The sequence below is a fragment of the Podarcis pityusensis genome (genome assembly GCF_964106645.2).
Source record: "Podarcis pityusensis genome assembly, chromosome: 17".
NCBI lineage: Eukaryota > Metazoa > Chordata > Lepidosauria > Squamata > Lacertidae > Podarcis > Podarcis pityusensis.
Genome location: NC_138042.1, coordinates 13,109,902 through 13,126,430, shown reverse-complemented (window position 1 = coordinate 13,126,430; position 16,529 = coordinate 13,109,902). Strand labels below are relative to the sequence as shown.

General features: G+C 45.0%; 1 protein-coding gene across 6 annotated transcripts in view; it reads left to right on the top strand.

The window, feature by feature from the left end:
• SMARCA2 (SWI/SNF related BAF chromatin remodeling complex subunit ATPase 2) overlaps positions 1-16,529 on the top strand; it is a 124,311-nt gene that overhangs the window by 42,975 nt on the left and 64,807 nt on the right. For 5 of the 6 annotated variants that reach the window (XM_080987690.1, XM_080987692.1, XM_080987689.1 and 2 more), the window contains 6 exons: positions 1,815-1,868; positions 6,003-6,133; positions 6,380-6,437; positions 9,293-9,393; positions 10,015-10,165; positions 10,801-10,964. In XM_080987690.1, the coding sequence (XP_080843816.1) occupies positions 1,815-1,868; positions 6,003-6,133; positions 6,380-6,437; positions 9,293-9,393; positions 10,015-10,165; positions 10,801-10,964 (659 nt within the window). The remainder of the gene's footprint in view (positions 1-1,814; positions 1,869-6,002; positions 6,134-6,379; positions 6,438-9,292; positions 9,394-10,014; positions 10,166-10,800; positions 10,965-16,529) is intronic. The other variant, XM_080987691.1, reaches the window with a different exon arrangement.

The window sequence follows — 16,529 nt, the reverse complement described above, 5'->3', positions numbered from 1 at the left end:
ATAGCATCCCCTCCATCGAAGGTTTTCTAAGGTGGGGTGAGCACTTTGAGTTGGGCTCAGAAGGCTGTAGGAGGAGGGATCTGTGAGGCCACGTGCTGCCAAGCAGACTTCTCAGAATACAGTGGTGCCTCGCAAGACGAAATTAATCCGTTCCGCGAGTCTCTTCGTCTAGCGGTTTTTTCGTTTTGCGAAGCAACCCTATTAGCGGCTTAGCGCTATTAGCGGTTTAGCGGCTATTAAAGGCTTAGCGGCTTAGCGGCTAAAAGGCTATTAGCAGCTTAGCGGCTTAGAAAAAGGGGGGGGGGAGCAAAAAAAATCTCAAGACTCGCAAGACATTTTCGTCTTGCGAAGCAAGCCCATAGGGAAATTCGTCCTGCGAAGCGCATCGAAAAACGGAAAACCCTTTCGTCTAGCGGGTTTTTCGTCTTGCAAGGCATTCGTCTTGCGGGGCACCACTGTAATACTAAACTGAGGGTTAAGTCTTGAGATGGGGAAAACATGAATCATGATTTCTCGGTTCCATTCAGAGACCATATTCTTAGTCTTAAGAGTGATATTTCACACTGTTTTTGAACGATCCTTCTTAACAGCATTCAACCTTGAGCCAGGCGAATGCAATGTGTTGAATTTTTGTGTGTGTTTCTGATCTTGGAGAAAAGACATTTAAATGGAAATGAAATATCTGGTGCCCTTCCGTTTATAGTCTCCCTCTTCGTTGGGAGTCTGGCCATGGCTCATTTCACAAGTGTCCTAGTTTTGAGCGTGCCGTTCGAAAGAGCATCCTCACGTCTGGCCATTTTTGCGTTCTTTTATTTGGGAGAAGGTGGCCCTTTTTGTATCACAAACCTGGACTTCTCAGCTCCCCGCAGAGGTTTCTGTGTCCTGTATTTAACATCATTTTGCCCTACGTGTTCTGGGTCCCTTTCGATTCGCTCAGCTCGGGGGCGAAAGAGACTCAGGCCCCTTGCCTTACATAGAAAGGCAAAATACCTTTTTTTATGTGAAGTTCTGTCATAACTTGCAGTTCTCACTGTACAGTGGTACCTTGGGTTAAGTACTTAATTCGTTCCGGAGGTCTGTTCTTAACCTGAAACTGTTCTTAACCTGAAGCACCACTTTAGCTAATGGGGCCTCCAGCTGCTGCCGCGCCGCCGGTTCTTATCCTGAAGCAAAGTTCTTAACCTGAAGTACTATTTCTGGGTTAGCAGAGTCTGTAACCTGAAGCATATTTAACCTGAAGCGTATGTAACCCGAGGTACCATTGTATGTGTGTGTCAGTGAAAGAGCGGAAAAAAATGTTCATCGTTTCCCCACGGGACACACTTTTTGTAGTTGCCTGATTCTGATCTACTGTCTTTACAAACAATAAATTCAAACTGCTTTTCGGTAATGGATTATATAATTACTTGTCGCTAAGCAGAGCGAGAGGAAGGGAAAGGGGGAAAGGAGGGGAAACGAGAGCTGCTTCCCTTTGCATCTTATTTTATACCTGGCATTTAAGAAGAGCCCATCTCTTTAAAAATGGCTTTGTTTCCATTCCTAAGGTGAGTCAGAGAGACCATCCCCTTCTGCTTGAGGGAAAGGGCCACGTACAGACAGAATTCAGTTTGAAGGCTACAGATTTTCTCAATAATTCAATTGGAAGTTCGGGATTTATGAGGCATCCCTTTTCCCTGAAGCTTTCCGCACTCCCCGTGGAACAGTGAAATGCATGCGATATTATTTTAGCCCATTTTCGCGGAGTGTGGCCTGCAACCGTATCCCGGTTTTCTTAGCTGAAACGTAACTTCTTGCCCGGTGTGCTTTGATTTCAGAAAGCAGAAGACAGTACAGAAGGCATGGGATCTGGACTTGGTCCTGATGGAGAGGTAAGGAATCCAGAAGGCGTTTCAATACGTTGCCCTCCGTTCGTGATAAGCAAAATGCCGCAGTTGCTCACCCAATGTGCCAAGGGACTTCAGAGAGCAGGGCTAAGACACAGAGGTGGGGCTCCTTCACTTAGTATGCTTTGCCCATGAAAACCATGTCAGTTTGACCTACAACAACTTTGCAAATAAACAAGGATTTAAGGCTTTTAAACAAGAGCAGCAAGGTGACTTTTACAGGTTATTTATTATTACTTTTATTACCAGTAGTATTAATTAAAATTTGTATACCGCCTTATACCAGCAGGTCTTAGGGTGGTTCTCAGGATAAAGCCACAATATAAAACACAAAATGCATAATAAAAACAAAAGCATGAGCCCCCCCAAACCCCCCCCCATTATAAAGGGGCATTGGATGTCAGTCAGCCCAAGGCCTGGTTAAAGAGGAACGTTATCGCCTGGCGCCTGAAGGTGTACAATGAAGGTACCAGCCGGACCTCCCTGGGGAGAGCAATTTCACAAGTGGGGGGCCACTACAGAAAAGGCCCTGTTCTTGTGTTGCCACTTTCCAGACCTCTTGTGGCTTGGATTCCAAGTTGCCCTTTGATCGAAAGGAAACTCCTGCTGACAGAAATGGGTGGGTGGGTGTGATTCTTACGCTGTTCCAAAAGATCTCCCCAAACTTTTATGTGGGGGGTTGCTGGGGGGGGGGAAGCGTGCAAACCACCGCCTCCCTATCATCTGCAAGGATGCTCTCCAATCAGAGTTCTGTTCTCAGGATCTATTTATGTTTTTAAATCTGCTTTGTCCATAAGCCCACAAAAGTTTAATAAAAAAACCCTCTCTTTTGAGGGTTTGCCCACTGGCTTTTGATGTTAAGTGAGGAGGAAATTCAGAGTGTGGCTTTCCTGGCCTGCAGGCCAACTCACTCGCCAGCGTGCCAGGCTATTCATTTGCCTGTGTGCCATTTAAATTGTATCCCTCCAGCACCACTGGTCCCATGGAAAATGGCTTGAACATAAAGGATTAGAACATAAATGATACAGAGGCTGGTGATGAATTAAAATTATCTCCTGCTGCGTGAAATTATCTCCATAATTTGCCACAGCAACACGTTGATTGTAAACGACTGGTTTCCATGTCAGACTACCATCTCACATAGAACTAGTAAGAAATAAAATATTTCACATTTTGCAATTAAGTAATTTGAAGGCGCCCATTCTATAGCTGGGAAACATGTTTCATATTAACTTCCATGTGGTTGGCATTGCTTAAACAATGCACTCTGGAGTCAGTTGTACGATATTTTTGTTTCGTTATGGGAATTTATTTTAGCTTATACCCCCTTAAGTACCCTAGCTAATCAAGCAAACAGGCATCAGTGGTTTTAAAGTTTGCTGTGTTTTCTGGCATGCAGAAAGATGTGTAGCAAATTGGTTTAATGGAAGACACTGCCCAACACTTCTAATTGAAGTTTTTAATGAGTGCCCTTGCCGTTAATGAGCTATCTCACTAATGAGCATGCTGCAGTGCCCTATAAATGACTTCCGGAAGCTTCCGTCTGCATGTCTGTTAGTATCTTTTACTGGAGACGTGACAGATATTATTTTTTGTTAGTGTAAAAGAAATAGGGGAGGCATAAGGCATGAGATTTCTAATCTAAAACCTCGTATCCTATCATTAAGAAAGAATAATACTGACAGTGCAATCATATAATATCTACTCGGAGGAAGTCCCACTGATCTGTAAGATTGCAGCCTTAAAATCCATCATATTTATAATAATTTTCTTTATAAATAGTAAGAAGGGAGCAGAAATTAAAATGATCTGTTTGGAGAAGCTGATGAATTCTTGTGGCTTCACACCATATTTCCTCTAATGTCTTTAATGGTGCTTATATTCATAATCTGCATGTGAGTAGTTTGGTTCGATGCTAACTGTCAAGCATATTTGAAGTCAAGTAATAATTTGCACTGAGAGTAAACTTTGTAGGTGGTTTTTGTTGGGATACTGCCAGGGAGATAAAGTCCATCAAGGCCCCCAAGCCGGCTGCCGGACGATCCATCGACCTCCCGTAGTCACGCAGTATCAACAATTAGTGACATGAGTTTCTAGAAAATATCTTGCCACATTCCAGAGCTCATGCACACTCTATCAGCAGATAATGCACAGCCAAAAGTTGCACTCAGGAGAGCATTATTTACAAGTTTATTCAGCGTTGATCAGAACACAGAAAAACATGACTGCCTGCTTTAGTGTCTACGACACAGAGAGAGAAACGAAAGCAATAGCAAACATAAACATCCTGTGAACAGGACATGCGCAGACTCTGTGACTCACAAAGCCTGCTCCCTTTTAAGGTGGAACGGAAATATCCTAACAGTTTTTTGGGCGGGTAAAATAAATCTCTTTCTGTGTTCTTGTTTGCACATCGCATTAAACCATACCTCGTTTCAAACAAACCATGGTTTAATGGGAAAGAGGAGCGTGTTGTGGGGAACACAGCTCAGACACAGTTTTCGTGGCGGTCCTCTCCTTGCAAGCGCTGTGCTGTAGACATAACAAGCCAGAGACTTGTAGTTTGTTTCCTCCCAATAAGCCATGAGTTGCAACCAAGGTTTATTCCGATCACGCTTCGGAGGAAACAAAACGAGCAAGATACTAGCTTGTTTTATTCGTGCTGTGGCAGAAGTGGACGAAGATCATTGCTATATTTTTTGAGCAACATGCTCCAGTACACTGTTCGTACTAAACAGTTTAAAAAACTGAATTAATGTGACGTGAACTTGGCTGGTGTGTGGCTTAGCATTGCAGAACAATGCGCTCTGTGGCTGCCTATTTGCTCTCAGCTTCAGTCTCGTCGTGACCCAAATTGTGGGAGTTGGGTGGAAGAGCCAGGCTTTGGGTAAGGAGAACTGCGCCCAAAGTCTCTTCCAACTACAGTTGTACCTTGGAAGTCGAACGGAATCCGTTCTGGAAGTCCGTTTGACTTCCAAAACGTTCGGAAATGAAAGCGCGGCTTCTGATTGGCTGCAGGAAGCTCCTGCAGCCAATCGGAAGCCCCGTCGGACGTTTGGCTTCCAAAAATAGTTCGCAAACCGGAACACTAACTTCCGGGTTTGTGGCATTCGGGAGCCAAAACGTCCGAGAACCAAGCTGTTTGAAAACTAAGGTACGACTGTATATGACTCTGATGGGACCAGGGCCGGATTTAGGTTTGATGAGGCCCTAAGCTCCTGAAGGTACTGGCGCCGTTTCTATGTCCAGCTGTCCTTTGTCAACACCAAATGGTTGCTGATTTTTGTGTTGAATATATGCTATAATGGTAATTTATGGACCTGATAGGTATCTCAAGCCATTTGCCCATGTTGCCATGCAACCAGTCCATGCAAAATGTAGGCACCCTATATATAGAAAGGAGCAAACCAGGGATATTTGAGGGAGCAGGCTAGCAGGCGGGGCCCATGACTTACATCATAGAAGCCTACACAACACAAAACATAGTTGCTGTATGTAGGTTTCATTTGTTTTTTATCTTATATTTTGGAAATGTACATCCAGTCTTTTTTCCCCTTTAATTTTTTTTGGGGGGGCCCAAGAGAGTGGGGCCCTAAGCTAGAGCTTGTTTAGCTTATACGTAAATCCGACTCTGGGGTTGCAGCGCTCATCTCGCTTTATTGGCCGAGGGAGCTGGTGAACAGCTTCCAGATCATGTGGCCAGCATGACTAAGCCGCTTCTGGCGACCCAGAGCAGCGCACGGAAACGCCGTTTACCTTCCCGCTGGAGAGGTACCTATTTATCTACTTGCACTTTGACGTGCTTTCGAACTGCTAGGTTGGCAGGAGCAGGGACCAAGCAACAGGAGCTCACCCCATCGTGGGGATTCGAACTGCCGACCTTCTGATCAGCAAGTCCTAGGCTCTGTGGTTTAGCCCACAGCGCCACCCGGTCAGGGGTCCCTTTACCTTTTTTAATCCGGCACAGGATTGGAGCACCTAGTTGGCATGGATTTCTGTGCAAGTGACGGCCACGTAGCTTGCAACTTTGGACTTGCCGTGACTAAGTTTGCCGTTCCTCTCGCAAAGAGAGAAGCTTCCTTCCATGCCTTAAACTTGATGTTTGTCCTTCAATTCCAGCCCATTGATGAGAGCAGTCAGATGAGTGATCTCCCAGTCAAGGTAACTCACACTGAAACAGGCAAAGTTCTCCTTGGACCAGAGGCTCCTAAAGCAAGTCAGTTGGATGCTTGGTTAGAAATGAACCCTGGGTAAGTAATTCTGCGTACCCCACAAACCCACCTTGCCTTTAATTGTACCGCATTGCACTGCACTGCATAACCTTGATTGATTTCGTGCTGCCTTTCCGGGCAAAAACTTGACCCGAAGCGGCTTGCATCAAAATCATAGTATATCCTCTGCCTTTGAAATATTTTCAGATCTGTATTCTGTTTGTTTCCAAAGCTTTCTGATACACACATTTATTATTTACTCCTCTGCCTGTTTCATTCCCGCAGGTACGAAGTTGCACCCAGGTCAGACAGCGAAGAAAGTGGTTCTGAGTTTGAGGAAGATGTAAGTGACTGCTTTCTCTTGATACATGCATTTATCCAAAATATTATTTAATGCAAGGGTGCCCAAACTTTTTTCAAAGAGGGCCAGATTTGATGAAGTGAACATGCATGAGGGCAGACCAAAGCTTTATTTAGGATTGAAGTTGTTCAGCTTTTTCTAGGATTTTACCCCAGGACATATACTGCCACGGGGGCCAGATTAAATCAACCGGCGGGCCAGATTAGGCCCCTGAAACAGACTTTGGACATGCCTGATTTAATGTAATTTCCATTATGGGGACCAGAGAGTCAGATTAAGCATACAGGAAGCTCACTCTGACCATTAAAATAATTATTGCTATAACACTGCCAGATAAATAAGGAGAAAGTAGCCTCCTTAGAATAGATTTCAGTGTTTTTTAGACCCTCCTCTCGCGCCTTGCAGTGTTAACTGGTAATGAGCTATTTGTGTGGCTTTTCTTGTCTAAACAAGAAGCTTCAATATGATGGGAGGGAAATTGCAATGCTATAATCCAATTAATTAACAGAGAAGATAGATTAGATGATATACGTCTTTAGGCCATGAAGGAATGCAGATTTCGTTTTGATTTCCAGGGACTGTGAATCGCTATAAACAGTGGGCTTTGTTTTTCTTGAGATTGCTCTCCAAGAAAGCAGATATAGGTTGTTAGTCCTTGGCATAGTTATAGTATCCTGTCTGCTTGCATCAACGTTACCTGCATACAAGACAACTTCTATTTCTCAGGAAAGTGTTATCTTTTTAATCAGTCCCTCATTAAAATACAGTAATGCACCAGAGAGTGGGGAGAGAGAAATCTGAAATGCAGCTGTTGGTATATTTTGCCACTTTAGCAATCAAGCGGGGATTCAGTAATATGCAAAATGGTGTTTAAAAGCATTGTAAGTAGAGACTTGGAAAATGTGTGCAGCTGAAGAACAGCAGGAAAAACTGAATATGCTTTGATTTCTCTCTAGCCTTTAGAATGCGGCACTTTTGGGTAAGAAAAAGTAAAAGGGGGTCTCTTAAATAAATAGGGCCTGTTCTGCCAAGGCTCCCTCTTCCTTCTTTGGCTTGGCACCCAGAACTCACGTAAGGGGCCCCCACCTGGTTCCTGCTGATTCCGGGAGCAGAGGTCCAGCCACCCAGCTTTGGAAATACAATGGTATCTTGGTTGTCAAACTTAGTCCGTTCCAGAAGTCCATTCCAAAAGCAAAGCGTTCCAAAACCAAGGCATGCTTTCCCATAGAAAGTAATGCAAAGTGGATTAATCCATTCCAGACTTTTAAAAACAACCCCTAAAACAGCAGTTAAACATGTTTTTTTTCCTATCTAACGAGACCATTGATCCATAAAACGAAAGCAATAATCAAGGTAAAGGTAAAGGGACCCCTGACCATTAGGTCCAGTCGTGGCCGACTCTGGGGTTGCAGCGCTCATCTCGCTCTGTAGGCCGAGGGAGCTGGCGTTTGTCCACAGACAGCTTCCGGGTCGTGTGGCCAGCATGACTAAGCCGCTTCTGGTGAACCAGAGCAGCACACAGAAACTCCATTTACCTTCCCGCCAGAGCGGTACTTATTTATCTACTTGCACTGGTGTGCTTTCGAACTGCTAGGTTGGCAGGAGCAGGGACCGAGCAATGGGAGCTCACCCTGTCGCGGGGTTTCAAACCACCAACCTTCTGATCGGCAAGCCCTAGGCTCTGTGGTTTAACCCACAGCGCCACCCACGTCCCTAATAATCAAGGTACTGTACTATAAAATAAATAAGGCAGTTTTGTAGATGATAAAAATAAAAATTACTATTTTTTTCTTGCCTGCACTGATGATAGTCATTGTTTGGATGGGGGGCTTTTATCCATTTCCTCAGTCACACAGTCGGTCAATATGTAGCTGAACTGGGTTCCTCACAGTCACAAAAACCAATGAACCGAAAAAGCATCAAAAACAAAAATGCAAAATAAATAGCAAAAACGAAAGCGCCAAACTTAATCCATTCCAGAAGTCTGTTTGACTTCCAAAATGTTCAAAAACTGAGGCGCAGCTTCTGATTGGTGCAGGCGCTCCGGAAACAATTACCAACAGGCTCATTGGACATTTGGCTTCCTAAAAACGTTTGAAAACCGGAACACTTCTGGGTTTTCAGCATTTGGGACCCAAGGTACCACTGTATTTGCATCAGGATGCTCTGAGGCAGCCTTTCGCCTTGGCCCCATAACTGCTTCTGGTCAAAACTGAGCCACGATAACCGCCGTGCAGCTTAATTGCTTACCGATGAAATACTTGCACACCCAGGGAAGGTACAGTAAAAAGGCAGAAATCAGATGAACAGTCCTTAGTATCTGAACACGCTGAGAGGTGCCCTTTTTTTTAAACAGTGGAAAACATTGCCTTGTGGAACAAAGTATTCTGAATAAATTCTGATTTTGAAAATACTAAGCAGTGGTTCATATAAGAAGGCCCAGTGACATTTAAAGTTTCACTACTTCTTCTTAAATGATGGTCATCCTGCTATCACAAAACTCTAAATTTCATGTGATGCGCTATGAGGTGGAACTCTGAAACGGAGTTCAGGTATTGTAAAGGCCGGAAGAGTGAGGGGGCGGAAGCAATGAAGATTGTAAATCTGGAAATACTTTACAAAATTGTAAAGCAAAATATCTATCAAAACCACACTAAAACCTTATTCCTGTGATGGTGGGTAAACGTTAGCTGGGCTTTCTGTTGGGAAGGAGCCTTTGCGTTCAGTAAAACAAAAGCCAAGAGATGTGAAAATGGGGGAACTTTGCACTTAGAAGGTTCCGAGTGGCGGCAGAGTTTTTGCGCAAGTTTGACAGCTGGGCTGCCTGTTTTCTGCAGGAAGATGATGAGGATTCAAGTAGGCAAGAAACAGACGAAAAGAGACACCTGGATCCAAACAGCGAAGACGTTCCAGAAAGAGACGCTAAGAAGATAATTGAGTGAGTAATTTGGGAAGCATTTTGGGCACGGCTAGTTCTTCTTTCTTTCTTTTAAAATAATTTTTAATGCATTTTTATTGAATTTTACAATTTTATATTCCACACAATCCTCACTATCGCAAAAAACATGTATAAATCCCAACTCCCTCCCCTGATTTCCCTCAACTTCCCCTTCTGGTTCTTTAAATATTTGTTTCTCCTGCCTGTTTTATTCTACCTTACCTTTGCAATCTTTTACCTAAATGTCATTGCATTCATTTTCCAGTTAGCTTTGCTGCAGTGGCGAAGCTAACTGGAAACTGAAGAGGCAAGGACAATAGCGACTTTAAAAAGGATGGGGAACCGTTTATGCTGTATTTACAGAAGTATTGTAAAGGAGTAGACTCACTAGGAGGGTTTAGTAAGCACTTCTAATTAAGAAAATGAACATGAAAGTTAAGAGACAACAACTGGGAAAATAATAAAATGCTAGATATGATTTGGGGAAAATGGTACAAAAATGATAAGAGCGCAATAATATTTGGGCATGGCTAGTTCTGCGTCCTTGTGCAAGAGCTAAAAAATCTTGAAGGAATTGTGCAGTGTAAATAAGGTGCTTCCCTTTCTCTCCTCACTTTGCAGGACGGCCAAACAAGATGTGGACGATGAGTATAGCATGCACGAATACAGCGCAGGAGAGTCTCAGTCGTACTACACTGTGGCACACGCGATAGCCGAGAGGGTGGAGAAGCAGTCTTCCCTCCTGATTAATGGCACATTGAAACATTACCAGGTATGCACCCCAGGGGGAGATGATGATGATGATGATGATGATAAATTATTATTTATACCCCTCCCATCTGGCTGGGTTTCCCCAGCCACTCTGGGCAGCTTCCAACAGAATATTAAAAACACGATAAAGAATTAAAAACTTCCCAAAACAGGGCTGCCTTCAGATGTCTTCTAAAAGTCAGATAGTTGTTTCTTTCCTTGACATCTGATGGAAGGGCGTTCCACAGGGCGTCCTTGACATCTGATGGGACGGCGTTTCATTACAATACACCAATATTGAATTGATTCTGCACTGTCTATTATTCCGAAAGAAGAGTCAGGATCATTGGTTGCCACCTGCAAGTTGGAGAATAGAGATTGTTCTAAAAGTAAATCAAGAATGTGTAACCCTGGAAATAGGCATCCAAGACACATGGGGACAGTTAAGAGCCTGCAGTGTGTTGCAGTGCGAGCAGCATTCATCTCTAGCCCTGTGCCCAAAGCGTCCGTCAATAAAGGCTGTGGCGTACAGAGCTGCAGGGCATCATGCACAGGTTGTAATATCTGCGGCTTATTTTTCATGAAAGCCGAGGCGCGAGATCAAAACTTTGCTGTGCGCAGACACCGGTTAATCGAGGCGATTCTCCTGCATTTCAGATCCAGGGCCTGGAATGGATGGTTTCTCTGTACAATAACAATCTGAATGGGATTTTGGCTGATGAAATGGGCCTCGGGAAGACCATACAGACCATTGCCCTCATCACTTACCTGATGGACCACAAACGGCTCAATGGCCCCTATCTCATCATCGTTCCCCTCTCGTAAGTAGATGAACTCCTCCTAATGATATTTTTCTACGCTGTGCAGATTGGCTCATTAACAACGTGGACACTACACACACACACACACACACATATATATATATATATATATATATATATATATATGCACGCGCTTAACGAAGCATGCAGGAGGCTGTGCTGAGGGGGGTCTCTGGGCTCCCTCTCTGATTGTCTTCCCTTCTTCTCACATGTCATTGGGGACCAGATGGCTGATAAAAAGCATTTAGCATTATTGTGCTTTTTAGTCATTAAAGCTTCTCCCTCCTGTGAGTCACAAGGGGGGAGCGAGAGAAATGCACGTGTTTCCTATTTTATGCGACATCCTTTTCCCTTCATTTTAAAAGAATTTTAGCACAGCTGCTAGATCTTTAAAGGGGGTGTACTAGACTGGCACCCTTTGCGGCACCGCAGCACCCTTGGTTCATAATACAGTGGTGCCTCGCAAGACGAAATTAATCCGTTCCGCGAGTCTCTTCGTCTTGCGGTTTTTTCGTCTTGCGAAGCACAGCTATTAGCGGCTATTAATGGCTTAGCGGCTATTAACGGCTTAGCAGCTTAGCGGCTTTAAGAAAAAGGAAACAAACTCGCAAGAACTCGCAAGACGTTTCGTCTTGCAAAGCAAGCCCATAGGGAAATTCGTCTTGCGGAACGACTCAAAAAACGGAAAACTCTTTCGTCTTGCGCGTTTTTTGTCTTGCGAGGCATTCGTCTTGCGAGGCACCACTGTATAGTCTTCCCCCTTTTGGTGTCGGTACCTCCTAGCTGTGAATATTTTCACTCGGTGACTCACCAGCCACCTTTGCAGCCACCCCAGGCTCTGTGTAACAATAGATTTGAAACAAACACAAAATGAACATCCTAGGGCCCAGATTCCCAGGAGGGAATTTTTTTCTTGGAAACATTGAACTTTGAGGGGGTGAAACACTCATATTGGTCTTACAGTGGTACCTCAGGTTAAGTACTTAATTCGTTCCGGAGGTCTGTTCTTAACCTGAAACTGTTCTTAACCTGAAACACCACTTTAGCTAATGGGGCCTCCTGCTGACACCGCCCTGTCGCCGTGCGATTTCTGTTTTCATCCTGAAGCAAAGTTCTTAACCCAAGGTATTATTTCTGGGTTAGCAGAGTCTGTAACCTGAAGTGTATGTAACCCGAGGTACCACTGTATTAAGGTAGTGGTTTTAGTGAAAGCCAGTCGGCTGCATTATAAAGCGATCACGCCACCAAGTCAGACCTGCCTTTGCGCAGGTGTGTCTGGGCTTCCAGAGCACCTGATCACCTTTCTCCAAGGATGTCTGGGGGCTCTTCTGTCAGAGCCTTTATGCTGTCAAGCCGGCATAGATAAAACTCCGGGCTCACGGCCAGTTCCAATCTATTTGATTTATTGACAAAGTTCAAAAGTACATCTCCAGTGTTTCAATTAACGTCCGACCCTTTTGGCACAGTTGCCGCGTCTGCTCCCCCCCCCCTTTTCTTTACCCAGCATGCAAGTCTGCGGAAACCCCGCCCCTGACTTCCTCTGTGTACAGAATGACTTGTTCCAGGATCAGCCTCCTCCCTCCCTGTCTCTGACTCGCTGTCAGACGACAGGCTGCTAATGATCTCTTTAGGCTCTCTATAAGTGCTGGTTTCTGTTCTTAAATCTTTTCCCGTTTGCCTCTCCCTGACATCTTCCTTCGCACCCTCCCAAATCAAAAGTCTGTAATCGAAATAAACGACACCGCTGTCTTTGGCCCGGTTCCCTCGATGCTTTAAACCGCAGTTACGCAGAGCAGCGGTTGAAAGGTGAGCTTGCTGCGTCTGCTCCTCTCCTGTCGCCACGCTGCCAGGTGGACTTCAGGTGACGTCGGATGCCAAGCTCTCTCCACAAAAGGAGTGCCTGAACTTTTTTCAAAGAGGGCCGGATTTGATGAAGTGAACATGCGTGAGGGCCGACCAGCATTATTGACCTTTTTTAAGGATTGAAGTGGGATGAGGGTGGCGCTGTGGGTTAAACCAAAGAGCCTAGGACTTGCCGATCGGAAGGTCGGCGGTTCGAATCCCCGCATGGGCATGAGCTCCCATTGCTCGGTCCCTGCCCCTGCCAGCCTAGCAGTTCGAAAGCACGTCAAAGTGCAAGTAGATAAATAGGTACCGCTCCGGCGGGAAGGTAAACGGCGTTTCCGTGCGCTGCTCTGGTTCGCCAGAAGCGGCTTAGTCCTGCTGGCCACATGACCTGGAAGCTGTACGCCGGCTCCCTCGGCGAATAAAGCAAGATGAGCGCCGCAACCCCAGAGTCGGCCACGACTGGACCTAATGGTCAGGGGTCCCTTTTCCTTTACCTTTAAGGATTGAAGTAGTTGAGCTTTTTTTACCATTTTACCCCAAAGTTGTTGGGCTTTTTTAGGATTGAAGTTGTTGCGCTTTTTTTGAGATTTTACCTCAGGAAATAAACGGCCACAGGGGCCGGATTAAACCGACCGGCGGGCCGTATTGGGCCCCCAAAACAGACTTTGGACATTCCTCCTCCAATCACATGATGAAGAGCTATAATGCCTGGCTTCTTCTTGGCATAAACCCCTTGTGCTTGTTTGGGGAGAGCAAACAATGAGGCTCGGTTTGGGCAGGACGCTAAGCCAAGCTTCTCTCCCAGCAGCTCACCAGGAGTAGAGCAGACGCTGTTTTAGCTCCAGGGACCAATAGGCTGAGCATTCATTCACTTTTAAACCATAGTTAAGCTTCACGGCGGTTTGCAGCCCAGTCAGCAACCTCATTGCAGCAGCAGCGTCTGAACTTTTGAAACAATCAGAAATATTTTTTGATCTGTGTGTTTGGGTGGGGACACAACAGCAAGAGCATGAAGAGCAAAGAGCTGCGTCCTCTCCCAGGGCTGGCTCTGGGTTTTTAAAAAAACATTCACAGTCCCCTGTTGTTATTATTTTGCAAATATTTTTATTGAGTTTTACATTTTTATCATCCAAATATCATAATATACAACAAAAAATACGAATCCCAAATTCCCCCCTTCCCTCAACTTCCTTTTCTGTTTTTTTGCAAACTTCCTTTTCCTGCTTATTTTAACATTTCTTCATTTTAATGTCTTTAAGATCATTATTGTTATTCCCCCTCCATTTTAACATATTCATCATATTTCCTGTATTTATTTTGTTGATTGTGTTTAATCAAACCCTGCTAGTGAGTCCATTTCTTTACATTTTTTCTGTAAGTACAGTGGTACCTCAGGTTACATACGCTTCAGGTTACAGACTGCGCTAACCCAGAAATAGTGCTTCAGGTTAAGAACTTTGCTTCAGGATGAGAACAGAAATTGTGCTCCAGCGGCGCGGCAGCAGCAGGAGGCCCCATTAGCTAACGTGGTGCTTCAGGTTAAGAACAGTTTCAGGTTAAGTAAGTACAGACCTCCGGAACGCATTAAGTACTTAACCTGAGGTACCACTGTATATCATAAATGGTTCCCAATCTTTTTTCAAATCTCTATTGTCTTTGTCTCTTAAGTCTTTCAGTTGGCTTCACCATTTCAGCATATTCCATCCGTTTTCCTTGCCATTCTTCTTCATCACTTTTCCATCCTTGGGCCAGCAAAATCCTAGCCACAGTTGTAGCGCCCATGAAGAGTTGTTTCTTCTTCTCTTTTGGCAGATCTTGACCTGAACACAGTGGTAGAATTCTTGCCTGCCACGGTCCCCTATTAACGTTTCCCCAAACTTTCACTTGCAAACTGAGAGTCTGGAAACCTGCTTGAAGAAAAACGAAACAAGCATCTGCCCAAACGTGGATTTGTCCCTTTTTGTTGTACCTTCAGATCAGTTAGCGAGGAGCAATAAATACTGTCAGGGGTTCAGGAGCAGAGGCAAGGGCAAGGGAGGAAACAGAGAGCGAGGGGGAGGAGGCAGAAGAAAAGATGAGTGATGACGACGACCCGAGATCTCCGAGTCTTTCCAGTGAATCAGAAGATTCACAGAAAGGAGCACCAGTGGCCAGGGCAAGGGGGGAGCCTAGGGGGACACCCCAGGAAGATAGAGCCAGAGGGGACTCAGAGGGGAGCAGTTGGAAATCGGGACCAGCGTCACCGCCAGAGAGCAGGGAAGAGGAAGGGCGCCAGGGATCAAGCGCTGGCAGCTCACAACAGGGGGGAGGGCACGAGTCAGGAGTGGCCACACCTCCATCGGGGAGCGAAGAAACGGTCAGACGGAAGGTGGAAGGTTGGGCGCGCGGGCCAAGTTCAAATGCACAGGAAGGTGGCGCAGTAGGCAGCCCGGAAAGGGAGCCAGGTCCTAAAGCCCGCCGAAAGGAGGGAGAAGAGTCAGGGGGGTCAGCGTCAGAGGAATCCCGGAAGGAAGAGACCCCGGGGGGCAGAGGGACCCAGAGAAGAACAGTCAGGCGGAAAAGGTGGAGCAGGGCTAGGATATTAAGTTGGTGTACAAGGGGCGGAGACTCAGACGGAGCTTCGCCGATCTAACCATGAGACGTAGAGTTGCACGCAGCAGCTTGAGAATGGAAACTGTAACTCAATAAAGACTTTTATTTAATGATCGCTGGCTAGCGTGATCCTCTGTGAGCTAGGATCTGGAAGCAGCTCTGACAAATACGCACAACAGGATTTCCATTTTCAGGAGAAATCTTGTGTCTTCAGAAGAGGACTGGGAAGCAAAGACCTCTAAGTGCAAAAAAATAAATCACAGGGTTTGTAATTACAAGCCTGCTGCACTGTCTTTCTGCAAACAGGTGCAGATTCTGCAAATCCCCTCCTCTTCAGCAAAGCACTAAAATATATTCTGGCAGTACATTGGACTCAAATTGGGCAAGTGTCTGCGTGCATGTGAGAAAGGAGTCCCGTGCTGCAACCCAGGGAGCTTTTCGTCTTCTCTTGGCTGGTGTTTTTTTTGTAACACTGCTTTAATTCATTATTATCTTTAAACTGCTGCATTGAGATATCTGTTTGTTTACATATGACCGGCGACAATTACGTAAAATTAAAAATAAGTCAACAATAAAAACACTCAGGTAAACGTTTCTGAATGCATTAACAAAATTGTGCCAAAGTGTATGTGCCAAAAATTATGACACTTATTCCAGATATGAAATGATGTGTAGTGACATGTTTTGCTTAGATTAGGGACCAAAAGTAAAAGGTATTTTGTATCCATAGCAATTAGAATTTTTAGGAATTTTTGAGGAAGGAAGGAGGGAGGGGAGGTTAAAAAATTATGATATGTACTTCATTCACGCCAGACGGCTGTAAACTATGGCTACTGTTCTACCATATTATTCATATAATCAATAGGGCCTTGTTTCTTTTGGCCTCTTTGAATTTCGTGTCATTTCCCCCCCAATAATGCTGTTTGCCAGATTGCATTATACCATAGGTAGGCAAACCAAGGCCCAGGGGCCGGATCCGGCCCAATCGACTTCTCAGACCGGCCTGCGGACGGTCTGGGAATCAGCGTGTTTTTACATGAGTAGAATGTGCCCTTTTATTTAAAATGAATCTCTGGGTTCTTTGTGGGGCATAGGAATTCGTTCATCCCCCACCCACCCACCCAA